Source organism: Acipenser ruthenus, chromosome 2, assembly GCF_902713425.1.
Source record: "Acipenser ruthenus chromosome 2, fAciRut3.2 maternal haplotype, whole genome shotgun sequence".
NCBI classification, from domain to species: domain Eukaryota; kingdom Metazoa; phylum Chordata; class Actinopteri; order Acipenseriformes; family Acipenseridae; genus Acipenser; species Acipenser ruthenus.
In genome coordinates this window covers 30,887,014-30,914,968 of record NC_081190.1, presented here as the reverse complement: position 1 = coordinate 30,914,968, position 27,955 = coordinate 30,887,014, and the positions used below count along the sequence as shown (strand labels likewise).

The following is a 27,955-nucleotide window of genomic DNA, read 5'->3' as shown; positions in this document are numbered from 1 at the left end:
TTTGGTGTACCACACTTGTCACTGTGATTACCCTACCTGATGAAAATGCTGTTCAAATGTAAGCAAATACAGTGCCTATAGAAAGTCTACACCCCCTTAAACTTTTTTCACATTTTGTTGTGTCAGTGTCTCAGAGTTTCATGCATTTAAATGAGGATTTTTTTCCACTTATATATTAAAAATACAAAACTGAAAGATCATAATTGGATAAGTCTCCACCCCCCTGAGTTAATACTTGGTGGAAGCACCTTTGACAGCAATTACAGCTGTGAGTCTGTTGGGATAGGTCTCTACCAACTTTGCACACCTAGATTTGGCAATATTTGACAATTCTTCTTTACAAAACTGTTCAAGTTCCTTGGGGAGCGTTGATGGACAGCAATCTTCAAGTCATGCCACAAATTTTCGATTGGATTTAGGTCAGGGCTCTGACTGGGCCACTCAAGGACATTTACCTTTTTGTTCCTTAGCCACTCCAGTGTAGCTTTGGCTGTGTGCTTTGGGTCATCGTCATGCTGAAAGGTTAACTTCCATCCCAGTTTTAGCTTTCTTGCAGAGAACAGCAGTCCTCAAGGACTTCTCTGTACTTTGCTCCATTCATTTTCCCTTCTATCCTGACAAGTGCCCTAGTCCCTGCCGATGAGAAACATCCCCATAACATGATGCTGCCACCATCATGCTTCACAGTAGGGATGGTGTTGTTCACAGTAGGGATGGTGATGTGCTGTGTTGGGTTTGCGCCAAACATAACGCTTTGCATGTAGGCCAAAAAGTTCAATTTTAGTTTCGTCAGACCACAAAACTTTTTGCCACATGGCTACAGAATCTCCTGAGTGTTTTTTTGCATACTTCAAACGGGATTCAAGGTGGGCTTTCTTGAGTAATGGCTTCCTTCTTGCCACCCTACCATACAGGCCAGATTTGTGGGGTGCTTGGGATATTGTTGTCACATGCACACTTTGACCAGTCGGCCATAAAAGCCTGTAGCTCTTGCAAAGTTGCCATTGGCCTCTTGGTAGCCTCTCTGATCAGTCTCCTTCTTGCTCGGTCATCCAGTTTGGAGGGACAGCCTGATCTAGGCAGGGTCTTGGTGGTGCCATACACCTTCCACTTCTTAATAATCGTCTTGACCGTGCTCCAAGGGATATTCAAGGCCTTTGATATTTTTTTATACCCATCCCCTGATCTGTGCCTTTCAACAACTTTGTCCCGGAGTACTTTTGAAAGCGCCTTGGTGCTCATGGTTGAGCCTTTGCTTTGAAATGCACTGTCCAGCAGAGGGAACCTACAGGAACTGCTGAATTTGTCCTGAAATCATGTGAATCACTACAATTTAACACAGGTGGAGGCCACTTAACTTGGTGTGTGATTTTGCAGGCGATTGGTTACACCTGAGCTAATTTAGGATTGTTATTACAAGCGGGGTGGATACTTATCCAACCAAGCTATTTCAGTTTTTATTTTTAATTAATTTTCTACAAATTTCTAGAATATTATTTTCACTTGGAAGTTGTGGGGTACGATGTGTAGATAAATGAAAAAAAAAAACTATTTTAATGCATTTTAATTCCAGGCTATAAGGCAACAAAACATGAAAATTTTGAAAGGGGGTGTAGACTTTCTATAGGCACTGAGGGAGACAGTAGGTTACCACTACTTTCCAAATATCTGAACTGTCTGAACTAGTTGATCTGTATTTAGCATGGAACAACCCATTGTTTCTTAAAAATGTACATTAAGTCTAGTGTTACAGAATACAGAGCTATTTGTCATTGTCATAAGATCACCCATGGAATTTGAAATACAGAGAAGTAGCCTTTCATCATGTTTCCAGTTGCTAGATTCTTGCCCAGTTGTGGACTTCAGGTGTGAAAACATATACTTTGAATGTAAGGCTTTATTTTTAATGTGAGCTTCACACATTTACTTCTGATACAGTATTCGATTTTAAGCCCCCCTCCTGGCATGCTGAACTGTGAACTTCTGACCTTCTATGCTGTGTCTTCCAGGCTTTACCTCTGTTGTGTCTAACAAACCAGATGAGTTAGTAGTGATGGGTGAAGCTCACCACCCTGATAGAAAAGGTGTGTCCTGATGGTAAAACACCAGAGGGTATACTGTAACGTGGACAAAAGTACAAACAACAGGCAGGTGGAATGTTCCATTCAAAGCATTCATCAGTAAGACATCATGCATTCATGCGTAGGAAGGAAAAGGCTTTATCTAAAAGGTTTTCAGAAATCGAATGTACAGTAGAATCTGTCATATCCGTTCCTGTAAGACAAGGTGCCCTGTATTAGCCCGATGGACTTCTGGCTCAGACGGAACCTGATTTAATGTCCATTTTATTATTATAATTCCACACATATTATTATAATAACTGTACTGTGAAAAAGCTGAAACAAGATTTTTTTGCCGACCTCCACAGACGGGTTACTTTTGGCACGGGCTGAGAAAGCACTGTTTTTGCAATGCTGTTTTCTAAATTGCCAAATACTGTCTTGCCATGCTTTGTTTTACAATTATTTTCACTGATTTTCTTTGTATAGTATATGTTTTAGACACACTGATGTACCTGACATTGTTAATTTGTTGTGTCCCGACATTATTCAAGCAACTGCAATGTAGTATAACCACTCTCTCTGAGGTGCAATATTTTCATACCCAGTGGACCCTTGGAACCAATTAAATCGAATATGACGTGTCCTTCTGTATGTGCCTGCAAATAAGAGAAGGCTACTGTGCTTCTTCATGGTGTTGACCCATAGTAGCTGAAACCTGTTGAACTGTATTCAATATGTAGGAGTTACCAATATATGAAAACTGAAAAAATATTCCTGATTATTGTCTTAAATTAGCTGATATCAGTGTATTTTGAACAACATAGGCTACAGTACACACAGTTATTCTCTGTTACCTGTGCACGAAACTGAAGTTACAGGTTGGGTAAGCATCTTTCTTCCTGAGGTTTCCGTTCACACTTATCTGATGACCTTTAGCTCATCATGGACTTCCCTGTAGTTGGCACTGTAGCTGGACAGGCTCTCAGGAGAGCAAAAATAGGCTGATTATATGCTATTGTAATAAAGAACCTAGTGGCTGCTGTAAAGCATCACTTGCATAAATTCTAAAGTGCAGAGACATTTTGGATTTAGGAATGTATAAATGTGTGTATCTTTTGTCAAAATGCTTAAAAGGGGCTCAGGACTTGGAGCAGTGTAAAGAGGAAAGTGAAAGAGTGACATTTAAAAAAATGTTTTAGAAGCTGCTTTTGCAATTGAGCAATTACAAATGTCCTAGACTGTTTAAAATGTGGGACAGTTTGTTTTTAGAGATGGTGAACTATATTTTTTCAGAATGTCTGTTTTTAGGATTGAAATAGTTGTATATTCAGGAAACTGTTCTAGACTCATTCATGAATCCAACAAATGTCTTGAATCGTTCTATAAATATCAAAGAGAGTTTTAAAAAACACAAGTTAAGTCCTGATAATTAAAAAAAAAAAATGTTGTTAAATTTTTAGGAAATTGTACCAAAGCAAGCCTCCCCCTTTCTGTTATTTCTACAAACCATCCACAGTTGTCACAGTACTCGTGGGAGTATACTGTAAATGGTCACTTTTAGGTATTTTAATCACAGTACATTAAAATACCTGTAGAAACTACCGTATATGGAAAGAATTTGTGCTCAAAAGAAAGTTGCTGCAAAATGAATAGCTTCTATTGATTGTTACTGAAGTACATGGGATCTGCAATATCTTCTGTAAGCTTTAATACAACATTAAAATGAAAGATTCTCTGCAAAAGAGCTGTTCTGAGTTTATTGCAATTTGTCTTTTGACTGGAATTACAAATCTTGATTGTTTCACTGCAAGGGAAAATGTCAGTGAAAAGCATTGTTTTTTTTTTGTTTGTTTGTTTACAGTTTCTAGTGTGTTTCAAACAAAGTTTCACAAAACACATTTTCATTAAAATTAGAAAGATTGTTAAAAAAAAGGTGCGTATGAATGCTTTATTTCATATTCATTATCTAGAAGAAATGATTGCCAAAGGAGTTTCAAATTATTTTTTTATCAAAATAGTTCCATTCGACTTTATGAAGCAAAATTCTATGAGTGATGCAAAACTTTTGGCCATAGCTGTAGATACATGAGCTGCTGGATTTTCTTTCATGCTGTAGTTGCCAATGCTTAAAATACCTCTGGTTGGTTTTCACAGGTCAGTGGCCAGGGACCTCTTGCTTTTTGACAGAACCTCTATTCATTGTTACTGACCTTCAGGGACACTGAAGAATAGTTTGCCCGTTGTGCTTTTGGCCAGGATATCCTATTTTCAATGGAAACAATTGAAATGCATCTTCTGGTCATTCAGTGTCTGCATGGGTTACTTTAGCCATGTTCTTAAGGACAAACATGCAGCATCTTCGCATAGTCTGAAAGCTGTACTTTAGTACGTTATCCATTATCCTCTTCTTGTTAATGAACACTTTCTACAAAGGCTGTAAAAAGCAAGCCATATGCTGACACATATAATTGTCTAACTTTTTTACATTTATCCTCTTAACAGTGTATGTATTTTATTTGTTACTGCCGAGCATTTTATTTTAATTGAGTTTCTGCAATGAACCATTTATTAGGCAGCATGTCTTGTTTTTTCTTAGATTTTGTGGCACCTTATGGTGAAGCTTAAAGGTGCACAATATTTTTTTAACTTCCTGACCTACAGAACTTACATTTAGCCTGTGCTACTGTATAGTGAAAGCCCCATAGCTTTTTTGATGGAAGAGAAAAATACAATAGAAGTAGCTTGAGAACTTGTTGCAACATATTGCAGTATATTATTATTAGTGCTTAAAACTAGAAAAGCTACAAAGATAATTGTTCTTTATGGCTTGTTAAGTAAAGTACTGTATCTACTGTAGCGCAAATACAGTAGGTAGCATTCTGTGAGACAAATCCAGCTGATGAAGAATGAGGACATATTTCGGAGTTGGTTGAGGAATTATGGTACATGGGGAGAGTGAGCAAGCTTGCTTTAACCTAGACAAGAGGTAGTCAATTATTTTATGTGAAGGTCTGAAATTCTTAGTTATAGCAAGGTCAAGATCCTGACCCCTATCCCCATACCCACAAACAAACACATAAGTACTCAAATATAATTATTACACATGTTGTTGGTTTTTGAGTTCTTCACCTGGTTTTTATGAGTTTTTGTTTGCTTTTTGTCTTTTTCACTAGTCTTCCTTTTTTGCTGCCTTGTTTCTACATGAGTTCTTTCCCTGCCAAAACTATAGAATTGTGTAACTACTGTATGTTTCTGTGCTAGCAGACCCAAACATTGTGTTTCGCCATTGCAAAAACAAAGCTTATTGTAGCAAACACAAGTGAAGCACAAGAAAAAAAAAAAAAGAATTGAAAAATGACTGAGCTTTCTTTTTCAAGTGAATTCAAAAAAATATATAAAGACCTTGAAACAGTTAAGGTTTTGGGTCTGGAAGTAACTTCTCAGGAGTTGTGGTAAGCAATTTAGCAGTATAATGATCTCAAACATTAAACTCCAAGCGAGTTTGAAATAACATTCATGTTCTCGCCATGTTATTTAGAAAATACAGTTTTAGAGAAAAAAAAAACACAATTAAAAATGTATTGTTTTATTCATATTATAAGACTACTGCATACACAGTATTTACTTTTATTTATATATTTTTTTTAAATTTAGTAATCGCCAATTTTTTTAAATTATTTTCTCCCAATTTGGCATATCCAGTTATTTTTAGGCTCATCTCACCGCTACCACACCCACGCTGACTCAGGAACCTCGCGAACCGGCAACCTCCAGGCTATAGAGCGCATCCTGCACTCCACCCGGAGTGCCTTTACCAGATGTGCCACTCTGGAGCCCCATACACAGTATTTAAACTGCAAAATCAAATGTCAATCCGCGTTTGACTGATCACTGTTTAAGTGAAAGAAAGAAAGAAAAGTATGCTGCTTAAATGTTTAACCCTTTGCAGTTTGATGTCAGACCAGGTCCGACATTAAAATTTTTACTAAAAACCGATATACCGTGACATCCCTAGAAGAGAAAGCGTTTTTTCTTTGGGTCATTCATCCGAATTAGGAATAAACTGTCAGACAATTGAAATTCAATTAGACTGTAAAAGCGCTCCAGAGATCCTCCAGCAGACGGAAGACCGAAGAAGCTGTCTCTTTTATGTTTCACTCTATGCTTGTTTGGTATTTTACATTTCCCAATTGGATTATATCGCTTTAATCAAAGACCGAAGAAGCTGTCACTCTTCTTTTGCGTTTTGCTCTTTGCTTGTTTGATATTTTCCATTTCGCAGTTTGATCAAAATAATTTGCGCAAAGACCCTTTTCAGTGATTGACCGAATCCTGACTATGAGCGTAACATATGTTTTTTTTAATAAACCTTGATTGCCTGGAGGTTGCCTGTAACTTCAGCTATAGAGTCAGGGCTCTCCAGAGGGTCCAGAACGCTCAACTAAAATAACTGAAGGTCCCAGAGGAAATGTTTGGGGTCCCAATAATGTTATGGTACACAAATCTTTCTTCATTTATTAGCCTAAAGTTTTGACACAGCAATGAACCTGTTTTAGAGCAACAAGTCAGTCAACACACCTTTATCAGTGTTTCATATTTTATCCTGGTTATTATTATAATTAAGTTATGTGTATCGGTCCAGGTTCCTGATGTGATTATAAGCTTGTTTCAATTTCAAAAAGTAAACTGGGCAGGATTTATTGATTGACACTTAACACCAGCCAATAACCACTCTGGGGTCTCCTCACTAATTGGTAGATATGGGCATCCAGGGCAGGTTTAGTATCCTAGGAGATCAACTGATATTGTTAAGTTAGTGAACATTTTGCGAGTGTCCAAAATGAATAAAAAAATCTACAATAATTACTGCAGCGGATCGTGTACAATAATTTTGCATTCTACTGGTGGCAAACTATTTTGTACAACCTGCAATGTTTCACTGGATCACATACGTCGAGCTACGATTTAGCGGCATTTAGACTTGGACAGCAATCAAATGAAAAAGGTTGCGGATAGTGCATTGCTTCAAAACTTAAAGTTATAGTAAACATTAGTTGGCATGTGTATTATTTGACAGTTGGTATTTCATTTAGTTAAACATATATTTTTAAAATAAAAAAAAGGTTAACTGTTTATAATGTTGCTACCATTATTGATTATAGGACCACTCAGTTCATTCTTTGCCAGTACACCTCTGTGTATATAACAATACTTGCATATTATTGCTCATTTAAGGAACAGTCGCAAATGTGTCATAAATGGAGAACTACTAAATAATTTAAAACAAGTGCCCAACCCTTTTCAATCCATGAAAAGAATGAAAATGTATTGTATTGTAACACACATTCTTATGCTAAACTCTTAGTCTTTCAAGATCTTTCAGCAGTTTACCAAATCAAAGAAGTTTATTTATTTTGACCTGGAGCATAGATGTGCGAGCACACTAAACCTCAACGCGTCCTTCGCTGAAGCTTCACGCTGCTTTGCTTAACCTTCACGATACAACCATTCCTGCTATCTCCATGTGGCGCTCACTCTACATTAACGCAGGAGTCCTGTGTAAATCACATTACTTTCACTATACTTAAATGTGAGAGAAACCGTAAATCCACCATTACAACAAGTTTTAGAAGATACCTATCATATCTTAGGAGCAATCTTTGCCTGGCAGTCAAAAATGTTGTTTTCCACTGCTTGCGACATTGTAGATAAAACATAATAAACAAGCCTAAATTTGAAGATGTGCACATATTATTAAATGGAGTCTCTTTTTGTGTTTCTTTCAGCCTGGGTATGCGGTTATGTGTTGTATGTTCATCTCAGAGGGCAGCAGTGTGGAGTAGTGGTTAGGGCTCTGGACTCTTTAATGGAGGGTCGTGGGTTCAATCCCTGCTCGGGGACACTGCTGCTGTACCCTTGAGCAAGGTACTTTACCTAGATTGCTCCAGTAAAAGCCAACTGTATAAATGGGTAATTGTATGTAAAAATAATGTGATATATTGTAACAATTGTAAGTCGCCCTGGATAAGGGCGTCTGCTAAGAAATAAATAATAATAATAATCTCGTAACTTCTTTGTAGAGTATTTGTTGGGGATGTGTACGGACTGTCATTTAGCACCTTGATAACACAAAAAGGTAGTCTGCATAAAAAAATAAATACTCTAGGTTCACTTTTTTGTTTGATTAAACAACTTTCTTATTTAAGGGCCAGCTTTTCACACATCTGGTATTAAGCTGAGTGGACCAAAGAAGCTGCTGTCAAACTTTTCAAACCGATTCTGCTTATGTGGTTTCAGCAGCGGGAAGGTGTCGTGACATGTTAAGTCTCATCTACAGTAGTGTGTAGTAAACATGAATGCTGTTTCCTAAATACTTTAACATCTTAGTAATGAAGGTGTTGAACATTGCCTGCAGTAACAGAAGAAGGATCTGTCGGGAATCAAAAATAAGATATTTTTTTCCTGATGTTCTTTTGGAAACAATGTTTACCAGACAGCATCAAACAACACCTTTAGCCTTTTAGGTAGCTTTATATGAAGCCCAAAATCAACTCCTAAAATGCCAACCACCTCAAGTCAGCCTTTGATCAGGACGTTTAGATGCAGCTACTCTACTAGTTCAAAGGGTGTACAAATCAGAAAATTGACCCATTTTTTGCTTTATTCTAAACGGTTCCACCTGGGCAATGGGATAGCAACTAAGTGGAGATGGTGGTTTCTGAGCCCTTCAGAATTGTAAAATGGTGGAACACCATTGCTGTTGTTGCTTTGGAAACAGCAGCAGGCTCTGTGAAATGGAGGTTTCAAGCCTGCAGATCCAGCAATCTTGCTGCTTCTGCTGTGACGCAGAAGATAATTCTGTCAAGCAAGAGGCAGCAGTTAGGGGGTGGTTCCTCTAAGCAGGTTGTGCAATATCCACATGAGGCAGAGCACTTGGCTGTGCAGCGTTTGGCTTAAAGTCCTAAACAGTTTAGCTTTTGGTCAACAGCTTATGAGGACAAGTGAAATGGGTCAGGAGGTTGTTCCAAAAGCCTAAGGGCAGATTTGATTGTTTCTTCTGGGTCTTCATTCCCTGAATACCAGAGTTTGTAGGCTACCATTACAATAACAAAATACTGTATCAAGAGTGTTGTCTTGCATTTATCTTCTAATCAGAAGAAAAAGTAGAGGTTTTTTGGGGCATAAATGAGGTTGCATACACCAAATTGGTGTGGTTTGAGGTTTTTTGTATGATTTGTTTTTTTTAGTCTGTGCAGAATGCTTTAATTTTTTTCAGTTATTCATAACTTTGCATTTAATGTTTGGTTTACACCTGCACTATACTGTTATAGTTCCATTACTGCATTACTTATATTGATACACACAGACAATAGACAATATCAACCTGCTTTATCAGGGGTGTGCAATTTTTAAAAAAAACAAAAACTTCTTGTCCAAGGGACAAAATGCTAGAAAAATCTACTTGTCCTTCAAAATCTTCTTGTCGCCTCCCCGTCGTGCAAAACACACACAGATGGAATATCACTTTGGATTTTGCTTTTATTAAAGAATGAACACAATCAATTAGTGATTCATAATCATTTTTGCTTCAGGAAATCAAATAGAACGGTATAATACGGTGTACTTTCAGTGGATTTTTGTCCTGATACACAAGCCGAAAGTCACGTTATGTCAGCAGACCTTAAACAGGTAGAATGTTCAACAGAGCGGAAGGGTTAAAGGATTGCTTTCTAAACTACATTACCCTGAAGAACGGCGATGACGCTTGGTTTCCTATATGGCCATTGGATAGAGAGAAATAATTTTGTGCGTTTCAGTGGAAGACTGAGGGTACTCAACGGAGAGTTGAGTCAGAATTCGGAGAAGGTAACAGTTTAGTAAAAGGTTTTTGTAATTATTATGTTAAATATTCTTCCTAGAGCTAGCAGTCAAACTTTACTGGGCTCCTACTGCAGACAAAGGCAATTTAATAGTATTGCTGTATTAATTTAAATACGTTTGTTGCTGTGTGTGACTGAGGGTTTCTGAATTAAAAGGATATGTGTATTTGTGTACTCTGTATACATATATATTTTTGCTTTAAGGTTTAGTTACGTATATATTTTTTCAAATGTTCATTTGTATGAAGTACTTGTCCGACGAGCAAAGTATAATGGTAAAACTTGTTGTCCCTCACACAAATCTTGTTGTCCCAGACGTGGGACGATATGAATTGCACACCCCTGTTTATATAGCATGTCAGTGAAAAAGCGAGAGATGGATATTGAGCAGTAAAAGCTAGATGGGCAATCTCAGGTAACCATCTGTTAACGACCGGTTGAGGTCAACGGAGAGTGGATTCTAGACATCAAACTGCTGAATGAATAAAAAAATGTAGGCTAGTTATGCACTTTTTATTTTGAAAATGTAGCCTATTTGGTTTGACACACTGGCAGCACCCTTAACCTGAGCTCAACAGTGGACTTCAGCAGGGTGTGCCTTTTACCACAAACTAGACTTTTTCAAGATCTAGTAAACTGCAGAAACTAGTTTTTGACTGGTGAGGTGGTACCGTACATGTCTAAATTACCACTTTGTGTTTCAGTCAAGGTGGAGTATGTGTCTTATTTTCCATGTGTTGTATTTCTATCCAAATTACTAAGATTGTTTTCAGTTTGCCACGCTCATCAGCATGCTACACTTTAGACCGCGATAACATTACTTTTTCCATCTCCATGAACCTCCTTTGTTTTAATTGCCTTGCCATGGTCCAGCGTTCATGTATGACATTAATGAAGGTCACATAGTAAAGAATCTGCTCATTAAAGGGCTTCTGTTGGGTGTACTCAGAAAAGCTTCCTGTTATTTGGTTAATGGTTGACCTAGTTCTGTTGCCATATGCTTCCTGGAACAGGCTTGTAAGGTCTGTGTGCTGAAAATCAAGGACATAGGATTTTTTTTGGAGATGACTGGGCCTATCATTGTTTAAAACACTGCATACCTGTGTTTAAGAGATAGTGGATGATGGGGTTAATGTTGTTCTGTAAAATGAGAAGATGTTAAAAATAAGTTAACCCTGTTTCCCTGTAGTTCCTTTAACTGTAGAGTTATGAACCTTTACTGTGAAATAATGGGTTGTCCTCTTTCTTTTTTAGCAGTTATTTAGTTCCAATAATAATAATAATACAAAAAACTTTATTGACTATTTCTTTTGGGTAAATTGCAGACCAAAATTATTCTAAACTCAAGTTGATCATATCACTGAAATTGGGCAAATTTTGTAAAAAAGAAAAAAAGTTATAGTTGTGTGACACCCCAAAGTCCTTTAGTATTATTATAAGAACTACAGTAGCCATTACTAAAACAAAGGACTACACAGTGGCACTGTAAAGTAGCTTTATATGTTATTTCTGTTTCATTGGAAATCTAGAGCATGTGAGCCACGTGGTGAGAATAAGTCTTATTTGGAGCATGTGTAGTTATATCCTGCGTATTCAAACATCATAACTACTTAAACACTAATATATGTAAAACCGTTTTTAAAATGTCTTAATGAGTATTTTAGTACACAAGCCCACATAACACCCCAGCACTTTAATTCCACCAGGTTGACTAGAAGAATACAACAGAGTGATTAGATGAGCAAACCAATAAAGACCTACAAGAAGATACTTTCAGGTTCTAAATGGAATGGACCTGTCTGTTAAAAAGCTGTTATCTTGTCAACTTTCTTTATGGTTTTGCTTTTGGGGCTGCTTAGTAAGCCATTATCGTTTTTTCACTGCAGCTCTTGTTTTTCATAATTCCTGGTTCTCAATGTGATAGTTTTCATTGACAGGCAGAATTATTGTCCTAGTAGTGTCTATAAACAAAAGACTGTTAAGCTTTTCAAAGCCTGTCTGTAAAATATGAATACAACATTAGGAAGCTTCCTATCTTAATAACTTTATGGTGGTGTTATAGATGCTGTTTACACTGATTGAGTAAACTTCTTTGTTCAGTTAATTTACAATGACCAGGTTGGTATTTGTCAAGGAAGTGAAATTGTCAGACCTGTTCTGGATAGTAACTATAGTTTGCTGTAAGTTCTGCTTTTATCTCAGTTTCCTGTGGTGTATTGTGCTGTGCCACACAGTACAAGGCTTATGCATTAAGCTGGCAAAAAATTAGCACTGATAAATAATTACTTTGAACTGTTCAGCACTTCTAATGTGAACAATGCAGGTACTGTATGCAGCTCTCTTTACAGGTACACTTCTACCTTCTGTTACTTTCCTTGACCAAATGTTGTTAAGAATGTTAGTGTCTTGGGAGTCGTTCTGCTGCAATGCAAGCCAAGACATAGCACTGTTTAGCTGACACAATTGAAAATGAAACTGTGAAGAACAAAAGTAAGCTGAGGTGGCCAATAAGACTTAATGCACTGTCTTCCATATGGCAGGTGGCTACACAGTGCTTTCTGGTAATCAGAGGTTTGTAGTCAAGAATTCGGAATGGAACAGCCTACACTTTCTTAACGAAAGGTGTGACCAGACTTTTTAAGATGACCTTGAAATGAGCTTCTTATAAAAATGTCAAACAATGAGATTGAATTTGTATTTTTTATTTGTAATAGCATGCATTTAACCCAACAGCTCCAAAGGGGTGACATTTATTCAGTAGGCTTGTCCACCTCTTTTATTTTATTTTATTTTTTAAAGACAAATTTCTTTCAGCACCTGTTTGGCTGTGGCTGTGGTTGTGCTAAGAATGTAATATTTATTTTAAGTATTCTCTCAAATTGTAGTGTTTATGCATGTCACAAAGACGGCCGGAGTGGGTGGTGTCAGACCAGAAGCAGGAAGTAAATAAACAGAGAGATGTGGTTTGTTTAAGCTGAGCGCGTGATCGCGCTCAGCATTTAATAATTAACAGCACAGAAAATAAAAGGTTTGAAACAACAAAAACACAGGACACGGCACTGGTAGCCAAAATAAAAGGACAAACAAAAACGGACTAGACAGTGCACAACACACAGACGAACAAACACGGTGAGTGAAAACACGTTAACTACTACTTTTACTTTTACTATTATTATTATTATTTCACCTCCGTCTCCAATCCCGTTCTCCACTCACCGAACACCTAACCCTGACTGAGTGCTACGTGTCTCTATATATACTGTTGTGCTGGGATTCAATTACTAATTAATTATTCACTTGAATCCCAGCACGTGAATTAATTCTGTGCAACCCCGTGCTCACATATTACATTTTAAATGCACGTGCGTGATGTGCAATCCCGTGCCTAAATACAAATATACACTTTTTAAATACACGTGAAACACAGACCCGTTTATATCCCGTGTACCAATCTATACACCAACATTAACACACGCAACATACAACACAACACACAAATGCACACAGGGGCGGGGCGCATTGCCACATATACCCCCCCTTGTGCGCAGCACACATGGCCTCAACGGCCACCTCCCCCCTTAAAAATCCAGCAGTCCAGGACAAAGTCTCGGGCTGGGAAGGGAGGCTCCAGTGGGCCCATGGCTGGCCATGCTGTCAGCACCCCTGCCGGTAGTGGCACGGCTGACAGCCTGTTGGTCCTGTCCTGCAGCGAAAAAGCTGCTGGGGCAGGTGGTCCCCCGACCTCCCCCTTCTTCGTAGCCGGCAGCTCCCTCCTGTGGGGCTCCGGCCACAAGAACTCCTGCAGCGAAACTGCTGCTGGGGAAAGTGGTCTCCAGACCTCGTCCCCCTTCGTGGCCGGCAGCTCCCCTTTCTGGGGCTCCGGCCACCGTACTCCCTGCGGAGGTACGGGCAGCAGAGGCAGCTCCTGCTCCTCTGCTCCGGGCGGTGGCGGAGGCAGAGGCAGCTCCAGCTCCTCTGCTCCTGGCGGTGGTGGTGGCGGAGGCAGAGGCAGCTCCTGCTCCTCTGCTCCTGGAGGTGGTGGAGGCAGAGGCAGCTCCTGCTCCTCTGCTCCTGGCGGTGGTGGTGGCGGAGGCAGAGGCAGCTCCTGCTCCTCTGCTCCTTGCGGTGGTGGTGGCGGAGGCAGAGGCAGCTCCTGCTCCTCTGCTCCTGGAGGTGGTGGAGGCAGAGGCAGCTCCTGCTCCTCTGCTCCTGGAGGTGGTGGAGGTAGAGGCAGCTCCAGCTCCTCTGCTCCTGGCGGTGCTGGCTCCCTCTGCTGTGGCGGCTGGGCATGTGCACGCCGTGCTGCCTTCAGCAGCATAGCGAGAGGCTGCTGGGGGACACCAGCATTCTGCCCTTCTCCCCCCCAAAAATTTTCAGGGGGTTGAGCCTGTAACTCCTCCCCTTCTGGCTCTTGGGGCTGAACCAGCAGGCATTTTCCCTCTGCTGGTGGCTTGGGTCCCAGGGCTGTGGAAGCCCCGACTTGCCTCCCTTTGGGCTGTGGACGCACCGACTCCTCCCTTTTGGGCTGTGGACGCCCCGACTCCTCCCTGTTGGGCTGTGGACGCCCCGACTCCTCCCTGTTGGGCTGTGGACGCCCCGACTCCTCCCTGTTGGGCTGTGGACGCCCCGACTCCTCCCTGTTGGGCTGTGGACGCCCCGACTCCTCCCTGTTGGGCTGTGGACGTTCGGGCTCCCCCCACTCAGGCGTAGGACGTTCGGGCTCCTCCCACTCAGGCGTAGGACGTTCGGGCTCCTCCCACTCAGGCGTAGGACGTTCGGGCTCCTCCCACTCAGGCGTAGGACGTTCGGGCTCCTCCCACTCAGGCGTAGGACGTTCGGGCTCCTCCCACCTAGGCGTAGGACGTTCAGGCTCCTCCCACTCAGGCGTAGGACATTCGGGCTCCTCCCACTCAGGCGTAGGACATTCGGGCTCCTTCCGCTTGGGCTCCTCCCATTTGGGCTGTGGATGCTCAGGCTCCTCCCATTTGGGCTGTGGATGCTCAGGCTCCTCCCATTTGGGCTGTGGAGGCAAAACCAGCAGGCATTCACCCTCTGCTGGTGGAGATGGGGACAGCAGGTACTCACCCTCTGCTGGTGGAGATGGGGACAGCAGGTACTCCTCTGCTGGTGGTCCTGCTGCCTGGGCTGCTATTCCATTTATGGTTGCCTCCAGGTAGCTGAGGACAAACTCCACACCTTCCTCCAAGGTGTTTGGGGTGTGTTCCTCCTGATAGGCCTCCCATCTCTCACTGTCCATCATCCACAGGGCCTGGACGACTATGGGCAGAGACTGGGCCTCCAGCCCAGCATTCTCCAGCATCCAGTCCCGCACTTTGATGGCGTCTTCTGCCATTTTTTTTTTTTTTTTTTTTTTCTTTTTTTTAAATCCAAACTGCGGTTCCTGCTCTGGCCTGAGTCCTGGAGGCGCTGTCGATCCCACGCAGGACACCACGTGTCACAAAGACGGCCGGAGTGGGTGGTGTCAGACCAGAAGCAGGAAGTAAATAAACAGAGAGATGTGGTTTGTTTAAGCTGAGCGCGTGATCGCGCTCAGCATTTAATAATTAACAGCACAGAAAATAAAAGGTTTGAAACAACAAAAACACAGGACACGGCACTGGTAGCCAAAATAAAAGGACAAACAAAAACGGACTAGACAGTGCACAACACACAGACGAACAAACACGGTGAGTGAAAACACGTTAACTACTACTTTTACTTTTACTATTATTATTATTATTTCACCTCCGTCTCCAATCCCGTTCTCCACTCACCGAACACCTAACCCTGACTGAGTGCTACGTGTCTCTATATATACTGTTGTGCTGGGATTCAATTACTAATTAATTATTCACTTGAATCCCAGCACGTGAATTAATTCTGTGCAACCCCGTGCTCACATATTACATTTTAAATGCACGTGCGTGATGTGCAATCCCGTGCCTAAATACAAATATACACTTTTTAAATACACGTGAAACACAGACCCGTTTATATCCCGTGTACCAATCTATACACCAACATTAACACACGCAACATACAACACAACACACAAATGCACACAGGGGCGGGGCGCATTGCCACAATGCACCACTGAGAATTAGTTCACATAATTGTATGCTGCTGCTGTATGAAGTAAATAAATGAATATGGACCCTTAAGGATATCCTAAACAATTTCTGAAACTCTGGCTACTGTAGCTTGATATCCTAAACAATTTCTGAAACTCTAGCTACTGTAGCTCTTTGCTTAGTCTGCAGAGAATATCTAACATTTCAAGAGATAATGTGATGTTGTACTGAATGCTTTTCAAATTCTGGATGTTTTCCAAGATCCCTTGTCAAGTCAAAGCACCAGATGAGGAAACCCAAGTCTGAGGGTCCCAGAGAATTGGAGGTCCATTGTGTACAGTATTACAGAATTGTGTTGAATATCCTTTGGTGATTACAGAACCGTTGTTGCTTTCTGTTGAAGGCATGCCAGCATTATCATTGCAGTCACATAGCTTTTTAAGTATTTAACAATATTTTAGAGGTTATACTTTATTTTGTCAAATGGTGAACACTGTATTCTAAATGAATGTTGTATTCTGTTTATATTGCTGGCTGGTAGCATTAATTAAAAAAACCTATAAAAGACAGCCTCCTAGAAGGAAGAATAGTGTTCTACTATATAAAACATCAAAAGAAAACATTCATCGATGTCTGATGTATGTTCCTCCTGAATAAGTCATTTCAGTTAGAAAAAATAAGCCTTGTTTTTTAATGAAGTACTGTAAGTGGTTCTGCAGGCCACGGTTTCTCAGTATGATTAGTAGCCCTTGTGGTTTTATGAGATTTCACCCTGACTGCAATCTTCCAGAATCTCTGGAAGGCATCTCTCAGCTTCTGAGTTAACCTCTTGCATGACTGGCTGCTCACAGTGATGTCAAAAATCAACAAGGGGTAAACCAACTACTGTAGCAGTCCAAGATTCATATTTTTATCAAAGACCAGCTGAGTTTCACAACGATTGTTGGTTTTAGAAAGGTTAGTCTTCATATTTTGGCTAGTATTGTTACACCATTCTGGGAAAAGCAACGTGTTACGGTGTGTTTTAACTGCGAGTGTCTACAGTGTGGAAGGTTGACCAATGGTTAAGGACAAACCCCTGTACTCGTAATCAGCTTACTGCAGGCTTATTCAAAGGACCTCTTTCAGACACAGCAGCTGCTGCCGCAGCGTTTGAGTAGAGGGTGTGACTGTTGGCAGGGTTTGCTGATGCAGACAGACCGGTTGGTGATTAACAAATGTCAGTAGACTTTGGAATCTGGGGAGCCAGAGTCAGATGGCTTTGTCCTCTGTATGCAGTGGAAGGTCTCCCAGGAGGCTGGGTCGTGCTGGCGTGTCTTTTTTTTGGGGGGGTGGGGGGTTCTGCTTATGGCCACAGCCAGCTGCAGATGTTTTCTGAGCTCTATAAAGGGAAGTTCAGATGCTTTGCATTTTTAGACCCCTGTCATGGAAGCTTAGTTGGCAGTTTCTACCAAATCTTCTCTTTTTGCAAGGCATCTCTTTCTAATACAACATGTCTTTCGAGACTTCTTTGATACAACATTCTGGATTTTAAAGGAAAAAGTACTGTAGTAGGCTGGCAAAGGAGGGTGTTTAAGCTGTCCAGTAGAGTACTTGGATACATCTGGCAGATGCATTTCTGTCAGCAACTCTGTCATGACTCAGCTGCCAGAGATGTGGATCAGATATGTGGAGCCATATTGTGAACACCTCTGCAAGAAGATCTGAGCTAAAATGGCTGCTTCTGAGGATTTAGGCAGCTTAGCTTGTCTCAAAGTCACTGTGACATGGTGAAAATATGATAAATACTTCAAACCCTGTAGCTTGTTTTTGGCACAGTTGAAATACCAAGGGATGGGGGATGGTGGATTAAAACTGGATGAGCTAGCTTTTTCTTCTTCATCTTCTCCTGCCCTGTGAGCTACAGGACATGAGCCAGACTCTAGTGAGTTTGTTTAGATATCTGTGGAAAGAAGATAGGGGTGGTGCTTTTATTGTGTTGTAATGTGATCCATACTGTACCTATAACAGCCACCTCCTTTTTGGCACTGTTGTGCCTTTTCTGAGGGCTACTAGATACTTTGTAGCCTAACACATGCATACGGGGGGGGGGGGGGGGGGGGGGGGAGAATGCTGCTGTAATACTGTAAGGTAACAACATATAGTACAGTTAGAATTGAAATATTTCCAAGAACAGAGTATCTTCCATCAGTTATGTGGTTTGGCAAATGTTATAGAGGAAAGTAGCATAAAAACAGACTTAAGAATTGTGCATTCAATGAAGCATTTGAAAAACTACCTGTGAAATTTTGTACATTCTAAGCAAGGGGCAGGCATTCCTACAGGACCAGTTCTTATTGGAGCTGCTGTACTACGATTTAATATGGATATCTAGCAACTCAATCCTATCGTACCAAAAAAAAAAAACCCCAAAAAAAACACAGAGATTGAACTAAAGTTTATTTGGTTACTTGCAGGAATCTTTTGTATTTGTTCAGCTGCAATGCTGTCATGTATTGTCTTCTGCTTTGTTTTATAGGTTTACCTGAGTTTACAAGGGGTCCATGATAATGGAGGTGCTACAGTGTGATGGCTGTGATTTCCGTGCAGAAACGTACGATGACCTCAAGGCACACATTCAGGATGTTCACACAGCTTTCCTGCAGCCGACAGCAGTCGGGGAGGGGAATTCCAGTCAGCCTGGATCTGACACTTTAAATGCTCACAGCCCTAATGATGGTGATGGTGATGATGATGATGGTGATGATGATGATGATGATGAGGAGGAGGAGATGTCTGGTTTGAAGGACGAGTGTGGAACCTCAAATGAAGGAGAAGGTGAATTTTGACTTTTAGACTGCCTTTAGTCTGGTTTTTACATTTACATTTTAAGTTATAAATGATACAGCGAGATGTGTAGTTTTACTGAGACAACCTATGCTTCTGATGCAATAGAGACAACACAGCGTATGACCACACACACCTTCAAGAGTAATACTAAAAAAAATCGGTACAATAATACATAAGAACATAAGAAAGTTAATTTGGTTGTTAGAATCTCATCAAGCAGCTTCTTGAAGGATGTAGTACGACCACATGTGACTGTACATTAGTGTGTTACAGTCACATGTGGTTGTACTAACACGATTATAGAGTATGACAACTGATAGTGCTGTATAAACCAGATGAATGAGGGAGTGCATATGATGTGGGATATGAAACTGAAAATGAATGTGAACGTGTACCAGTAGTTTCCCATTTATTTTTTTCTGTCAAGTACTTCCACTGATGGCTTCAGTGACTTGCATCCATAGCGTTAAACACTTGAGAATAATATTCGAAGAAAATTAAGATTGCACTCTTGACTTTTGGTTCCTATAGCATTTTCATGATCTAGGTAGTGTGTCTACATGACACGACCAGGTCAGTTTTTGCAATCAGGAAACCACAATGAAGATAATATTCTTGGCATGCTGATGTTATGACAACCCATCTTTTAATAAAAGGAAGTCCCTACTTAAAGGAGTGAGAACTAAGACTATATTCATTTTCTTTAATATTATCTGAAAGACTGGATTTTCATAATATCTGTGGCAATGTCTTTGCTCATTTCAAATGTTTGAAACCACTGCTCCCTGGAAGCAAAAATATATATTTTAGAAATTAATTACATGCTTGTCATTTGAGTTGATTATTATACTTCCCAAGAACCCCCTCTCAACCAGTGTGCTGTTTGCATCACTTAATTCATGTACTGTAGATGTTTCTGTTGCAAAGTATTCATTCCTTGTGGTGGTTCCAGTTGCAATGTGGGTGCAATCGGTTGTTCTCGTAACATAAATGTCATACCTTGATGAAGAAATGTAATGCATTGTGTCTGTTTAACAATGAAGATGTTTCCTAAGAGCACTTGCTTTTCACATTGTCACTCCCTGTCTGAAATCTTTGTGTTAAGAAATTGACATTCAATGCCACCTGGCTGACACGGTTGATGTTGATATAGAACCAAGAAAGGCTTGTTGTTCTGTACAGTCATTGTATAAGACAACATATTTGTTAAACAGTGTGGAATGATCTGCTTTCCTAAGAATAGCAAACTAAAATTGTAATTGGATCAACTATAGATTGATGCCCAATGGAGAGATGTTGGACAGACAGAAAAAGCAAATGATTTGCAACATTTTCTTAATGACACCAAAACCTAACACCTAATATTTCTCGTTTTGTTTTAGGTCTTCACCCATATCAGTCCAGCTCGAGGCATTTTACCACTTCTAACCAAATGTTCAACCAACCAGTTAACCATACTTCGAAGTCTGTAAGCCAGTTTTTCCAGTGCAAGTTCTGTGTGCGCTATTTCAGGTCGAAAAACCTTCTCAATGAGCATACACGTAAGGTCCACGGTTATATTGGAGGCCCATTGCTAGGTGGCGGGAGTGCCCCAGTTTCACCAGCTCCTAAGCATTCTAACTACAGTGTTTTAATGCATGATGGCTTTGGGAAGGTTTTCTCCTGCCAGTATTGTACCTACAAGTCTCCACGACGGGCTAGGATTCTAAAACATCAAAAGATGTACCACAAAACAAACCTGTTAGAAGCACCCTTGCCTGCTCCTGAACCCATATCTGAATCCTCCTCCTCTCTAGTGATACCTGGGCAAGAATCCTGCAGCGATTTGCCAGAGGAAGTTGTTGAGCGCAGCATTCTGGAGTCGATGGTCAAGCCATTGACCAAATCTAGGGGAAACTTCTCTTGTGAGTGGTGTGGCTACCAGACCCTGCGCAGAGAACGGTGGTGTGACCATATGATGAAGAAGCACCGCAACATGGTGAAGATTATTTCTTCACTTAGCCAGCAACAAGAAGGGATTAATGTGGGCCCTTCCAAGCCAGACTCTTCTGCCTCACATAGGAGCACTCCCAACTCGAGCTTCATGCCCAAAAATGTAGGTGGCAATGAAGGGTCTTCCATTAGTGTCAGGGGTAGTTCAATTTTACGGTCCCCTCCTGCCCCGGCAAGCAAGTTTGCTCCTTTTCAGCATTCACAGATGAAATCTAAAACCTCTGCCAGTACTGGTGCCTCACTCTTATCAGAAAGATCATCCTTTGGGATGTCTGATTTGTCCAACTCTGGTATGGATATGGAAACCAATAGCATGCTCAACGATTCCAGAAGTAGCTCTGATGAGGAACTGGGGGACATGGATGGCCCAAACCATTCAAACTCTTTGTCATCAGAAGTTTCCGGCAAGCAGCTGTTGTCCGAAGAGGATAACAAAATGTTGGAAACTAAAGGAATACCATTTAGAAGATACATGAACAGATTTCAGTGCCCTTTTTGCTCTTTTCTTACCATGCATCGTCGGAGTATCTCTCGTCATATAGAGAACATCCATCTGTCTGGCAAGACCACTGTGTACAAGTGTGACGAATGCCCATTCATTTGCACCAGTCCGCTAAAGTTGGGCACTCACAAGCAATGTCATGTGGGAACATCTTCAGAGTGGGAGACCATGAACTTACAGAATGAAAGCCTAAACTCTCTAAATGAAAGTGTGGAGCCCATGAACGGAGGAAACATGAACTCCAAAGTGAATGGTAAAAAGTCAGGAATACTGGTAGAGCTAAGCCAGGCAAATCCTCACAGATGTTCCTTGTGCAACTTCTCAACAACCACCTTGAAAGGTCTTCGTGTTCATCAGCAACATAAACATTCATACTGTGACAATCTGCAAGTGCCGAATTACGAGGGGCTGTCCAATGAGCAACAGGACTCAGAGCCAGAGACATATAGTTCTCCAACGTATGTGCAGAAAACTCAGACCTCAATACTAGGCTTCTCTTCCAAAAAGCACTTAGTAACAAAGAATGCCAGGAAGTCGATCAATGACTTGCCTTTAGATCTGTCGCCTGTCAAAAAAAGAACCAGAATTGATGAAATTGCCAACAATCTGCAGAGCAAGATCAGCCAAAACAAGCAGCAGGTGGACTCCGTGATTAACCTGGAGGATATTGATGATGAGGAAGAGGATGATGAGAATGAAGTAGAAATTGAAATGGATGAAGAGAAGGAAGAAACAGAAGCTGAGCAGTTGATGAAAAATCAGCCATACAGGTATCCTAGACACCGGATATATGTTAGAGAATCAGATGACTCCCAAAATGATGACACTTATGGTTCTGATTTATCAAAATATGGTTCCAGTAATATGCCACCTATTGAACTGACCGTGTCAGATGAAGAGGATAATGATGATGATTATGGTGCTCCTCCAGAGTCCAAAGAACCACACGAAGAGGGTGACCAAGATAGTAGAGACGCTTATCAGGAGACCCTTGACTATAATGAGGACTCTGGATCTCTGTTTTACTGCAAACACTGTGATTACAGCAACAAGTCTGCCCGCAGTGTTAGCACCCACTACCAGCGAATGCACCCTTACATAAAATTTAGTTTCAGGTACATTCTGGATCCAAATGATCATAGTGCTGTGTACCGTTGCCTAGAGTGCTATGTAGAATATACAACTTTTGATGATCTTAATCAGCACTATGGTGAACATCATCCTGAAGCCATTAACGTCCTAAACTTCAACCAGCCTGATCTGATCTACAGGTGTCGCTTCTGTCTGTACACCAGCCCAAATGTTCGAAGCCTGATGCCACATTACCAAAGAATGCACCCCACAGTGAAGATTAACAATGCAATGATCTTTTCAAGCTATGTGGTTGATCAACCTCAGCAGATGACTGGCGAGTCCCAAACTTTACGAGAAATCTTAAACTCTGGCCCTAAAAGCTTTGGAACATCCACACCAGTACCCCGTAGTGCATCCCAGTCAAGTCCTGTAAGCAAAAGCATCCCAAAGACAGAATCTAGTCTAGATGCAGAATCTCAAAAAGACGCCACAGTAAATAATGTAGTAGTCTATGACTGTGATATCTGCTCATTTGCCAGCCCTAACATGCACTCCGTCTTGGTGCACTACCAGAAGAAGCACCCAGAGCAAAAAGCTTCCTATTTCCGGATCCAGAAAACCATGCGTGTAGTGTCTGTAGATCATACCCAAACAAATTCCAACCCAGCCTTTGACGTAAGCACACCCTCCCCTCCAAAGATAGCTAATACACCTTCAATAGATGTGAACAAAGAAGAAATGTACTACTGCAAACATTGTGTGTACAGTAACCGATCAGTTGTGGGTGTGCTTGTTCATTATCAAAAGAGGCACCCAGAAATAAAAGTCACAGCAAAATACATTAAGCATGCTCCTCCTACCCCCGGTCTGTTGAAGCTTATGGATGAGCTGCAAATTGCACCACCAAAACAGTTTCTGCAGCAGTTTAACAGTGGATTAGAAGGGTCTAGTTTTTCCCAACATCAACCTGGTGGAAATAAGGGAGAAGGAGAGATGCTGTTCTTCTGCCAGCATTGCGACTATGGGAACCGTACAGTAAAAGGAGTGCTGATTCACTATCAGAAGAAGCACAGAGACGTGAAAGCAAATGCCGACCTTGTGCGCAGACATACAGCAGTGGTCCGCAGCCAGCGTGAGCGTGCTCAGATGAGCCAGTCTGGGAGTGTGTCGGCCCCAGCCACCAGTTCGGAAAATGAGAAAAGCAAGCTCTTAAGGTCATTGAAATGCAGGCACTGCCCCTATATATCTCCATATGTTTATGCTCTGAAGAAGCATCTCAAGAAAGACCACCCCACTGTAAAGGCAACAGCTATGACCATTTTACATTGGGCATATCAAGATGGTGTCCTAGAGGCAGGATATCACTGTGAGTGGTGTATCTATTCTCATTCCGAACCAAATGGATTGCTTATGCATTACCAAAGACGACACCCAGAACACAATGTTGACTACACTTACATGGCCACAAAACTTTGGGCAGGTCCAGAGACTTCAACTTCCCAGCAGGTGGCAACTCCAGAAACCAAGCACTACCAATGCAGAGATTGTGCCTTTGAGGCTTGTTCAATCTGGGATATCACCAATCACTATCAAGCTGTTCACCCATGGGCTGTCAGTGGAGATGAATCAGTGTTATTGGACATCATCAAAGGCAATATTTCCTCTGAGCAGCAAAAGACACAAACCTCAAAGCCAGAGGTCCAAGTCCCAGAGGCCAGACAGTTTAACAGGCAACCTTCTGAGCAAGATGAAGAGCCTTTGGAAATTTCAGTGGGCTCTCCTGAAATGGCCTCCCAGATTTCTTATGCTAGCACTTCAGTGTCTAGCAATCCATATCAATGTACTGTCTGCTTGTCTGAATACAATAGCTTGCATGGCCTCCTTACTCACTATGGCAAAAAGCATCCAGGCATGAAAGTTAAAGCGGCTGATTTTGCACAGGAAACAGACATAAACCCCAGTTCTGTTTACAAGTGCAGGCACTGTCCATATGTGAACTCCCGCATCCATGGTGTACTCACACACTACCAGAAACGCCACCCCCTAGTAAAGGTCACCGCTGAAGATTTTGCAGATGATGTTGAGGAGGTAATAGAGCTAAACGAAGGAGATGAAAAGTGTAAATCACAAAGGCAGGGGTATGGTGCCTATAGGTGCAAGATGTGCCCGTATACCCACGGAACCTTGGAGAAGCTGAAAATCCACTATGAAAAGTACCACAATCAACCTGCATCTGCGATGTTCAAGACATCAGCAACAAGTTTTGCTCTAGCTAAAGAAGGACCACTGTCTGAAAACAGTTCAGAAAATGTGGTGGGGGTGCAGGAGGTGGGTGTGTTTGTTCCAGCTCTTTCCCAGTTCGCTGGTGACAAAGCTGAGACTCACACTGTCTTCAGATGCCAGCTTTGTAAATACTTCTGCTCCACCCGAAAGGGCATAGCTCGCCATTACCGCATCAAGCACAACAATGTCCGAGCTCAGCCTGAGGGCAAAAACAATGTCTTCAAGTGTGCTTTGTGCTCCTATACCAACCCCATCCGCAAAGGGCTGGCTGCGCATTACCAGAAGCGACATGACATCGATGCATACTACACCCACTGCCTGGCAGCCTCCAAATCCGTCGGTGAGAGGCCGAGCAAAATAGTTGTACCTGTGGCTTCACCACCCGAAAGCCCGGCCTTGAGTGAGGAACTGAGAATAGCGGTTGAGAAGAGAAGATGCTCTCTATGCCCTTTCCAGGCTTTTAGTAAAAAAAGCATTGTTTCGCATTACATCAAACGACATCCAGGGGTCTTCCCGAAGAGGCAACACTCCAGCAAACTGGGACGTTACTTCACCGTGGTCTACGCCAAGGAACCAGGAAAAAAAATTGAGGTTGAGGAAAAAACATTTCCCGAGCAGGCAGAGACGGACCAAGAGAAGGACGCTGAGTGGCTCCCCTATAAATGCATTAAATGCTTTAAGCTGTCCTTCAACACAGCTGAACTACTCTGCATGCACTACACAGACCACCACAGCAAGGATCTAAAACGAGACTTCACAACCATCCCCAGCAACACGAGCACCAGTAACCAGAGCTTCCAGTGTGCCCACTGTGACGCCAAGCTCTTAAGCATAGCTGAGCTCAGCACCCACTTGACCAATCACAATGAAGAGTTCCAGAAGCGAGCTAAAAGACAGGAGAGGAGGAAGCAGCTCCAGAGCAGACAGAAAGGAATGGAACCAGTAGAAAGCAAACCAGAGAAGGTAGGTATTTCACATGTTTGAGGTCTTAGAAGGAGAAATCTTTACATATGACAGTGAATGAGGACTAAAGCCCTCTGTTCATTCATAGATCAGCTCAATAATGCACTATTTCCAAATATCTGAAACACCACACTTAGGGGTTTCATGTTGAGTTTGCTTACCTTCAATTAAGCTAATGAGTTAGGTGTTTTATCCTTGAAAACAATTGTACATTTAAACTAGAATACCGTAGGTCCTTTAATAGCAGGGGTGTGCAATATTTGAAAACAAACTTGCTAGAAAAATGTACTTGTCCTTCTTAAAAATCTACTTGCCCCCTCCCCGTCGCACAAAACACATACAAAAAAAGTTTTATTTAACAGGGAACACAATCAATCAATTAGTGATTAACTGGGGTGGATCTAGCCTTGTAGCTTGACGGGTTCATTAAATTCTTCAAGATATACAAGTTTCCCTGTGACCCCACCTCACCTCAACAAATTTCTAACATACTTTAAGGAAATGTTCCTTTCGGTGCAGTTTGGAACACATTTGCTAGTAAATTTAAGTAACTTTCTAAGAGTACAGTTATAATAAGCAATATTTTGAGTTATTCAAATATAAAAATAGCTTCTATCTGTTTTTTCCACTCTTTCTCTATCAACTGAATTTAACTCCTGATGTACAGTTGTTTTAGTTTGTTGCATCACAGATACAAAATAACCAACTATTACTGCTGCTTTGTGGAACTTTTTTTTTTCTTGATGTTCTTTCAGTTTTGTAACCCCAGATTATATATATATATATATATATATAGCATTTAAATCTAAAAAAAATGTAAATATGGTAAATAGCTAACTAGGTTAGTAACACTAAAATTGAAAGAAAAAATTACATTTTTTGCCAGGGAAAGTTTGTCTTGAAATGCTTCTAAACAGTAAATGTTATGTTTTTTTTTTTTCTAATCTGCTAATACCTTAGCGACTATGGTGTGTTTTTTTTACTAATCTTTACTAGATTGCTGCATTTAAATCTCAGGTTCATATATTAAGAAAGTGATAGGAGTGGGATGTAAGCACTTTTTAAAATGTTTATGTGGAGACCCAGAGTGTCTTTCTAGCAACAGAACGAACATAGGAAAAATAAATAAATAAAAACTACTTGTCCGATGGGCAAAGTATAACGACAAACCTTGTTGTTCCTCACACAAACCTTGTTGTCCGGGGTGTCGGGCGATATGAATTGCACTCCCCTGAATAGTTGTCACTATTTACACAGTTTAAAGCATGTCATTAATATTCCATTGGACAGTAATTACAGTGTTGCTGATGTTGCTGATTTATCATTGGTTTTGGCTCCAATCTTTTCTTTTTTTTTAAATACTTTTGTTTTCATTGATGATACAGGATGATTGTTGCTTTGTCTTGCAGCCTGACAACCAAGCCAATAACTCCCCCATTGGCTACAGATGCAACTTCTGTATTGAGGTTCATCCCACCCTGAGAGCAATTTGCAACCACCTCCGAAAGCATGTCCAGTATGGAGAAGTCAAAGCTGGGCATGTAAAGGTCAGCTGATATCCTTCATTTAGACCACATTGCTATTAGTTTTGGTAGTCTAGTTGTTCTCTGCTTCTTGTTAAATCACAAATAAATGATAAATAAAACAAGATATATTATTGTCTCTCTTAATCAGAGCTTGATAATTCTTATCTTTCTGACTGTAATTGGACTAGGGCAGTGTTAGAAGGTTTGAAGGTTTGTTCACTAGCCAGGAATTCAAAGGTAGTTTTAAATCTTCGAAGGTTCGTCAAGTTGCATTCGCGCACTGTATGTTTTTTTTTTTTCTGTTAACAGAAATCATTTGACAATGTGTGAAAACTATAAATCACACATTAAATGTCACTCATGCAAAATGTAATCTTTTGATTTGTATAATGTTGCGTAAACAAAAGTTACTGTATTAAAATCCACTACCATTGTACCAAATCGTTATACGTAGCAACTCTATATGGTGCCGATGCCATGTATGGAGCAGGGTATAGTATCCAAAGCACTGGGGCGGTACCTGTAGTGGTTGTATTGCTTCAGTAAAATATGTACTGAATACCTAGTGTACAAGACATTGTAAGAGAAGTGATATGGTAGAATATGTTTGAAACATACAAAATATACACCAACACTAATCATTTTAATTTTGAAAACTGAGCACCGTCCGCCCCTCCCCCCTCCAGCTTGTGTTATTCAGAGACAAACCTTTATATATATCTTTATAACTAATTTCTAAATTCGCCATCTCGACAGCAAAGCGTTGTAGCGT

At 41.0% G+C, this 27,955-nt stretch overlaps 1 protein-coding gene across 7 annotated transcripts in view; it reads left to right on the top strand.

Annotated features, from left to right (window-relative positions):
- Nucleotides 1-27,955, top strand: part of LOC117421054 (zinc finger protein 462-like) — a 53,988-nt gene that overhangs the window by 3,899 nt on the left and 22,134 nt on the right. For all 7 annotated transcript variants that reach the window (XM_058993847.1, XM_058993843.1, XM_058993852.1 and 4 more), the window contains 3 exons: nt 18,533-18,831; nt 20,226-25,657; nt 27,067-27,204. In XM_058993847.1, the coding sequence (XP_058849830.1) occupies nt 18,558-18,831; nt 20,226-25,657; nt 27,067-27,204 (5,844 nt within the window). In that variant the 5' untranslated portion in view covers nt 18,533-18,557. The remainder of the gene's footprint in view (nt 1-18,532; nt 18,832-20,225; nt 25,658-27,066; nt 27,205-27,955) is intronic.